This window comes from Amborella trichopoda, chromosome 2, assembly GCF_054954075.1.
Source record: "Amborella trichopoda isolate Santa Cruz 75 chromosome 2, AtrichopodaSantaCruz75HAP2 v2.0, whole genome shotgun sequence".
Taxonomy (NCBI): Eukaryota; Viridiplantae; Streptophyta; class Magnoliopsida; order Amborellales; family Amborellaceae; genus Amborella; species Amborella trichopoda.
This window is the reverse complement of record NC_142337.1, coordinates 57590521-57599012: the sequence shown is the minus strand read 5'-3', so window position 1 is coordinate 57599012 and position 8492 is coordinate 57590521. Positions and strand designations below refer to the sequence as shown.

Here is an 8492-nt window from a genome sequence, read left to right as displayed (position 1 = left end):
TAAGAAAATATTTAGACGGTTAGTTCAATTGTTTTTAGATGGACCGCCTATTTGCATCCTTCTTTAAGATGGATGCTTTATACCTCTGGACCGCATATTGTAAAAATGTAGTCCAGCCCGCATGAAACAATTATTCAAAATTGATTCCATAATAAATAATATATTATTTTAATATACCATCGTGAAATTGATTATTTAAAAACAATAATATCTCAATAAAACTCCATAACGATCGTTAAGGATAAAATGGAGTTGCATACAATGAGAACATTTACTTTTTATACAAGGTCACAATCATTATTGACTGTTGGATATGAAATCAGGCGGTTGAATGTGTATCATACATTGGACACAAAATCTAAAATAGACCTTCTATTTTACCCTAAAAATAATTGTTCATTTATTATTAAGATTTGTACATCCTTTGAGTTTCAAATTTTAAAGTCGGTATTGGAAATTGAGTTTAAATCCATTAGAGAGATTTCCACTGCTTTCCATACGAGGATTTGATGTAAGGCTTCATTTTGTTTTCATAAAGGCTGGGCCTTATAAAAACTTCATCTTATTTTTATTTCCCCAACTCTCCCTCCCCCCTCTCTCTCTAAATGGAGACAGGGGAGGGATGTTGGTTTAAAATAGTTAATTCAGTCAATAAAATGGAAGTCACTCAAAATATTTCAATTATTCAGAGTCCCTTATTATAGAACAAATTTCCTAACGGACAAATTATTTAATCAGGATTAAATGAACCAAATTTAAAAAAAGACGTTACTTATGTTAACAAATCCTCTTCCTCTAAATTTAGGAATGAGAGCCTCACCCTTTCAGCGTGCTTCGAGACCCATTTAAATAGTTCACACCTTACAACAAGGGTGACTTCAAAATACAAAAATTACCATATTACCCTTATTCACACACGGGTGCTTCCACATGTGTCTAATCCTTTGTCATCTATATAATTACATATGAATGCATGCATTTTGTGTGCACAGTGCTTAGAGTCATGGATGGGTGGAAGGGGCTACATGGCATGTGTTTCATGGCTATGTCGATGATGGTTGTGGCATCATGTATGGGTGATGGCACTCATGGCATGTCCCCATGTGGGGTGGATGAATGGAGCATGGTGAAGCGAGAGGGTCATCAGTTCAGTCTGAATGGTTCTCCATTCTATGTGAATGGGTTTAATGCATATTATTTCATGTTGTTGGGTACAGATGCCTCTACTGCACCCTTGGTTGGAAAGGTGCTGGATGAGGCAGCAAGAGCTGGGCTCAGTGTGGGGAGAACAATGGCTTTCAATGATGGAAATGGATCTGATGCTCTTCAAACCTCTCCTGGTGTGTATAATGAGAATGCCTTCGAGGTAAGAGAAAAAACAAATTAACATATCATTAGTAATAGTCTTAAATATAGTCCAGTGCATCTTGACATTAATCAGTAATAAAATTGATTTTTTTGATCTGTTTTTCTAATGAAAGAGAAAATGCCTATTATAAATATACATATAGACCTTGTATTCTAAGTTTATTTTATTCGAATAATCATATTCAGAATTTTGGTTATTGTTTTGAATGATAATACTCGGAAGTTTTGGTTTTCTTTTTTTTTTGCTAGGCATTGGACAGGGCAATCGATGAGGCAAGAAAGAGGAAAATTAGGTTGATTTTAAACCTGGTTAATAATTGGAATGATTATGGAGGAAAACAGCAGTATGTTGAGTGGGGAAGGGAAGCAGGAATTCAAAATCTGATCTCTAATGACTCATTCTTCAGTCATCCCACTATCAAGAATTACTACAAGAATCACGTCAAGGAAAGAACTTGTTCTGCCCGTCCTTCAGGATTTTCACCATAGAAAAATTATACTGCAACGTTATTTACATTTGGTGTAAGAAGGTCATTTTCATGTATAGTTGTAAGATGTAAAATCTGATGGTTTAGGGTTGTGTCATAAAGTTCAAAATGATATTTTTAATATTTTGAGCTGGCCCAAGGCACACTATCAGCCGCTAGATTTTGCATCTAACTGCTCAAAGTGATTATGATCTCTTATACAAAAGGTGAACGATCTCTAAAGGAAACGTCCTATATGTCAATAAGCAAAGGGAATTCATATATCACACTTCTCTCGGCCATCCAATCTAAATGGATCGCTGAGATGACCTTAATTATAATGTCGCGCTTAAATATTATTTCATTATTATGTCTATAAAACATATTGAAACCAAATTTTGGGTGTCCCACCCTCTCTCAGGGTCGCCCCCAAGAATAATATAAAAAATATTTCTGATAAAATAAATGAGCAAAATACTCATGATAGTTTCAAGGATGCTTTGGACATTAAATTTTCTTAGAAATATTTTTTGATATTTTTAAGGTGTGCCATTGAGATGATGACAAACACTAAATTTCGTGTTCATATGGTTTGTTAAAAAAAAAAACATTAAAGATAAAATACTCTGAAACATTAGATCTACAAACAACCAGAAGCTCACTTGTGACATTAGGGTTGAAGCTTATCCCAGCAAAACCATTCAAATCGTATGGCTAGGAGAGTGGAATATATGAATTCCAATTCTAATCTTAACCTCCTCTAAGTACTATACTTTCTCTCTCTCCCAATATTTCCTTCTTCGCATTGTATTTCAGGCCATTTTAACAAGGTTCAATACTTATAGCAAAGTCATGTACAAGGACGACCCAACCATATTCGCTTGGGAGCTCATCAACGAAGCTCAATGCCCTTCTGACCCCTCAGGAAACACTTTGCAGGTTAAAAAAGACACCCTTCTAATACCATTCTCCCTTTCATTATTTTTCAATGCGATTCGATTTTTAAACATGTTGATTTATGGATGAATAAGTGAAATATTGATCATAACATCTTTTCAGTTAATTGGGATCGGCTTCACGAATCCTGATCCGCATATATTGATGGAATATATATATATATATATATATATATATATATATGAGAAAATATGAGATTAGCCCATTAGCTCATATGAATATATGAGCCCAACCTCCTATATTAAAACTGAGCCGATCTGACGATCACGGATGTCCGTTAGTGTTTAAATTTTTTTTTTTTTTTTTTTTTTATAGATCTAAATTACTTGAAATTTTAGATGTTGTTCTTCTCATCAAGGTACACCTAGTAAAAATATAAAAATAATTATTCGTGAAGAAAAAAATGACCAAAATACCCCCAAACTTTTTGGGGATATTTTGGTCAATTTATTCATGAAAAATATTTTTTTGATATTTTTTTGAAGATTCACTTATACCTAAAGTTTCAAGTGATTTGAATTTGTAGAAAAAAAACTAAAATTCAAACACTACCAAACATATGTGATCATCAGATCGGTCCAGAATCAATCTGGAACGTTGGCCTCATATGTTCATATGAGCTAGTGCGCTAATCCCATCTTTTCCCATTGTGTGTGTGTAAGTGAAATATTGATAGAATATGTCAATATTATTCAGGCCTGGGTTGAAGAGATGGCAGCATATGTGAAATCAATAGATCCCATCCATCTATTGGGGGTAGGAACTGAGGGCTTTTATGGACCGTCCAACCCTGATAGAAGTGTGTTCAACCCCAACCAGTTTTCTACCGAATTGGGCACCGATTTCATAAGAAACAATGCGGCAGTGGGGATTGACTTTGCTACGGTGCACACTTATCCGGATTCATGGTAACCGCATCTCCCTTCCCTACTCTCTATTTAAAAGATATTTGGAAAATATTTTTTATGGTTTAAAAAAAATTAACCTTAACTGAAAAATAGTCAAGTATACAAGAAAACTACTCATTATTAGTTCAAGAAGGTCATAATCACTTTGGACAACTAGATGTGAAACTCGATAGGTGAGGGGATATCTTATCGACCAAGCTAAAAGTCCAAAAGCAATTCTTTCAAATTTTGTGGCGCACTTCAAACCATCCAATTTTACATCAAATAACAAGAGATTAGTATGTAATTAATGTACCAAAAAGTAAATAACCTATAACATACAATCCCATAAGCTAGATGGCAAGGCAATGCATGATACCATTTATTTGCTCTCAAATCATGACCATTTGTTTCTCAGCAACCCATCTGTAGGTTGCTTGGTGACGGAGGGAAAGGATCCCATTATAAAAAAGTCATCGCATTCATAAGCCATACTCAATTTCCATCGAAAAAATATCCAAAGAGACGATTTACCTATTGTATAAGAAAGTCATAATCACTCTTGTCCGTTGGATTTCAAATCGGTTGTTTGGCAGTATGTCATTGACTAGGTTAAAAGTTCAAAGTAACATTTCTTAAACTTTGTTACACATCCCAAGCTATCGAATTTGAAATTAGATGGCTAGAGGTATTTATGACCTACTTGTCATTAAGGTAAATGGTCTCATAGTATACAATCTCTTTTCCTTCACAATCAAACCAACTACAATGACGGTACACATTATAGTTTTCTTTCAATAACCATAGGACACGGTTTCTATGCGGCCAGCCAGGCCGCATATTGTAGAAATGCGGGCTTGACAATAAATATATTTTTAAATATAATTTGTTCTTAATTTTAAAACAATATATAATCTTTAACATGGAGATCATGAATATGAAATAAATAAATAAATTTTGAAAACTAAATATAGTATTTATATAAAAAAAAACATTTAAACCGTTAGTTACAACTATTTTTAGATGGACTACCTATTTGCATCCATCTTAAAGATGGATGCTTTATACCTTTGGACTGCATATTGTAGAAATGTGGTCCAGCCCAAATGAAACAATTTTCCATAACCATATGTTAAGAGATATTTTATAGTTTTATGCCCTTTGGTGAGCAATTCCCTAGAAGATGTTAATGCAGTTATGCATTCTTGCCAATGATCGATTTCAACTTTTAGTAGTTGTTTGAATATTCTACATTTTTGCATCAGTTCTTGAGTTCCCTGGAAAATTGTCACTTTTGCATTTAGGGTGAAAATGGATATTGTCTAAATTTTTTTTTTACATGCAAAACAACAATATTTAACTATTTATTTTATATATATATATATATATATATATATATATATATAAAAGGTTAACCATTAGAAAAGGCTATTTTGAAATTGAAGAACCATCCAATTGATCATTTCAACACCACAATATATAGATATGAAAAGAAGAAAAGAAAAGATTTCAAGTCCCAAAAATGATACATCTTGCAACACATTATCTGGACCGTCTATTTTCAAAATTTACATGAATTTATTGATATGCTTAATTTGAACAATTTTTAGAGTTAAAAATTTTATAATTAGATATGAAAATAGATTCTCAAGCTACCCTAAAAATTTTGGACGCAAAAATTACATCTAATGTCAAAGTTTTATGAGAAAGTTTGGAAGTACGGTTTGAGGTTGCAACCTTACATAACCTCACCTGTATTTATTATGTGCTTGCGCAATTCAAAGAACGAAATCCCAAACAGGTCACCAAACCGCGTTCATGAAATCACCTAAAAAATGCCAAAAGGTACATGCTGATGCATTTTACATGGGAATCCACATAGGCCCTTAATCCTAAAAACTGGTTTCTATAAAGGTAACCTAAAATTCAACTAAAAGTGCACATGTAGAACCAAACATATAAAAATATAAGCACATATATACACTCACATATCATTAAATAGGTAGTGACTCCTAATTCTTGGTATGCTTTCTTGATACATCCATTCGAAATTATGCACACCAAAATTGAAAAGGATAATATTGTTAGGACAAGTATACAATAAGGCCATTTATCTTTAGTAGAAGGTGATCACAATTAATTTTGACCATTAGATACAAAATTGGGTGGTTGCATTTACTCTGTTGATCAAGTTCAAAGTTGAAAATAAATATGTTTGAACTTTGTGACACATACAAGTTATCAGATTTCGCATTAGATGGTCACAAATAATTAAAATGACTTCTTTGTACTAAAGATAAATGATCACATTGTATACAACCTTATATCACTAAAAGAGTCAAAATATCTTACAAAATCGCTAAAGAGCTCAAAAGAGCCAAGTTGCTATTGCAGGGTTTGCTTTTCAAGTTTCATTTCATAAAGGCACCTCTTTAAAACGTTTGTTAAATTTTTTGTCAAAAAAAACCTTGAATAATCAATGACATTTTGATAATTCGGCCTCATCTAGCTAAATTACAATCATACCCTAGATGTTAATGGAAAAATGAAAAGAATCATCCAATGAAAATAGTAAATTCCATGTTGCTAATCCTAAACAACTAGTGCATTTTTATTATGCCACAGTTTTGTATGCCAAACCTGAACAACCATGGGTATTATTGCAATTTGGATAGGGCTACTTAAGTGGATCCAAATTATTAAAATGCCCCTTGTTGTTCGACATTAACCTTGGTACTTTGGGATCTTTTTTAACCACACTTTTGAGAATACCCTTAAGTGAAAGTTAAAAAGTAAATCGTACATTGATAAATAGCATATCTTGAGTCCTTTAATTATTCTGTTAGATAATTTGAGCTCTTTAATAAGAGTTTCTCTAAAAGATATTCTTGCCTAAAAAGCAAGCATTTGTGAGATTTTGGAATGAAAAAAAATACCAGGTAAATTGGGTTCCGAATTCATTTACTAAGAAATATCAAACTGCACAGAAGGAACTTATTATTTAAGTCCTGCTACCCATTTGTCAATTTCACTCTTGTTTGGGACTCATTAGAAGCTGCATAGGTTAGGGAATGTAGAGGATTAGTGGCAATGATCAACTGCACAGTTTCATTGTTTTTCTTAAAAAAAAAAAAACTTCCCCATCCAAACAAAGCCTTATGTTTTTTGCTGAAGAATTAAATTTCATCAAGATTGAAAAAATATAAAGTTTCATTACTAATAATGCTTGAAACTTGAAATTACAGGATTTCCCAGACTGACACCCCTGACTACTTGCCATTTGTGAAGAACTGGACCAATATCCACATCGAGGATTCTTTGACACAACTCAACATGCCGGTGCTCATTGAGGAGTTTGGGATCAATAGCCATGACTTGGGATACAACCAAACCTGGCGCCAAATGATAATGGAAGTTGTTTATGAGGCAATATTGGACTCAGCGAAGAACCAAGGGAGTGGAGCAGGAGGCCTGTTTTGGCAGCAACTTACTGATGGGATGGAGAATTTTGCAGATGGATATGAGATCATATTGAACCAAGCTAGCGATCCTGTTAATGCATTGATTTACAATCAATCAAGAGCCATTAATGCAGTCCATAGGGCAAGATGCATTTAGCCGTCTAGAGTTTACATTGGCTTTCTCCTATGATTAATAAACCATTTGCGACATTCAGTAACTGGACTCCTTTTCCCTTAGCGGCTTGGCTTTTTTATTATATTGTGAGCTTCACACTCTCAAACATGCAAATGTGTGTAGGAACGTGAGTTACTGATATTTGCTTTGGAAGAACAACCACAAAGAAACTGAAAGACACTAGAAACTAAAGGATTAAAAGGTTAGCACACTGCAAGCGCATGAATTTTGCATACTAAATGTGTAGTAGACAAAACTTGAATAAAGCCAATGTTTGTCTTCCAACTAGTCCCTTAGGCTTCAGTTTAGTGTTATACATGTTGGTTTGGGTGGAGGCAGTTAAAGGTTCAAACCCGTGATTAAAGAAATGTCAGGTCGGCACGGATTCACCCGGTCTGACCTGGGAATCAGTCACCCCGTGCCAATTCTGTCAATATAAGGTCGGGTATATTCAGAAAATGTCTAGTCCCCGTATGATATAAAAGGTCGGGTGTATTTGTCTAGCTCGTATGACATAAAGGGTTCCATCGCTGCAGGACGTTAAACTGCTTAGAGGGCTCTATGGTTGCAAGAATTAAAACTGCTAACTAAAAATTTGTTTTTCAAAATATTTTTCTATTTTCGAAATGATTCACTATATGTCTTGTGTTTTCAAAAACCCTAATTTCTTTGTTAAAATTGTAAGTTGTTCAAAACTTCCAGTTCTATTTCAAAACTCTCCCTATTTTCAAAATTTCTAAAACATTTTTTTAAAAAACAAATGCGCTTGGACATCCATATATGATGATTACCGTGTTGCCGCTTCATCTCTCTCTTCAGAATTGACTAGGCAAACATTTTCCTAAACAAATAAAACCTATAGAAGACCTTAGGAAACCTTAAAGGAATCAAAGAAAATGTCAAGTTCAAGAATTTAAAAGTGAAAACCTCTGAAATTAAGTGGCATGGGAAGAAAATCGGACTCGAGATCCAAGCTTGCATAACTCACCGGAACATATCACACCAAAAACCCTAGGATGAAAATGCCCTAGGTGGGTGAGTGGGGAGAGCAATGTCTTGGAGGGAAAGTTGGCATGTCCTTTGACCATGTGACATCAGATAAATTTAAAATGTCAGCAGAATCTACTTCTTTAACACTCATATGTCCCTCGAAGGATAGGGAGCGCCAAAGAGGGGC

General features: G+C 34.0%; 1 protein-coding gene across 1 annotated transcript; it reads left to right on the top strand.

The window, feature by feature from the left end:
- Positions 1–984: 984 nt before the first annotated feature.
- LOC18431307 (mannan endo-1,4-beta-mannosidase 6) lies at positions 985–7358 on the top strand. Its single transcript, XM_088858832.1, has 5 exons — positions 985–1366; positions 1618–1816; positions 2653–2774; positions 3489–3700; positions 6925–7358. Exons 1-5 carry the CDS (start codon positions 1004–1006, stop codon positions 7295–7297), a joined length of 1269 nt encoding a protein of 422 aa, XP_088714958.1. The 5' UTR covers positions 985–1003; the 3' UTR covers positions 7298–7358.
- The last annotated feature ends 1134 nt before the right edge of the window (positions 7359–8492 follow it).

Bases quoted from the DNA above. Each gene is read 5' to 3' on its own strand.
- LOC18431307 (XM_088858832.1), top strand. From the start codon at position 1,004: ATGGATGGGTGGAAGGGGCTACATGGCATGTGTTTCATGGCTATGTCG. The intron at 1,817-2,652 runs AAAGAACTTGTT...TTGTATTTCAGG, and splicing joins CTACAAGAATCACGTCAAGG to CCATTTTAACAAGGTTCAAT. The intron at 2,775-3,488 runs GTTAAAAAAGAC...AATATTATTCAG, and splicing joins CCTCAGGAAACACTTTGCAG to GCCTGGGTTGAAGAGATGGC.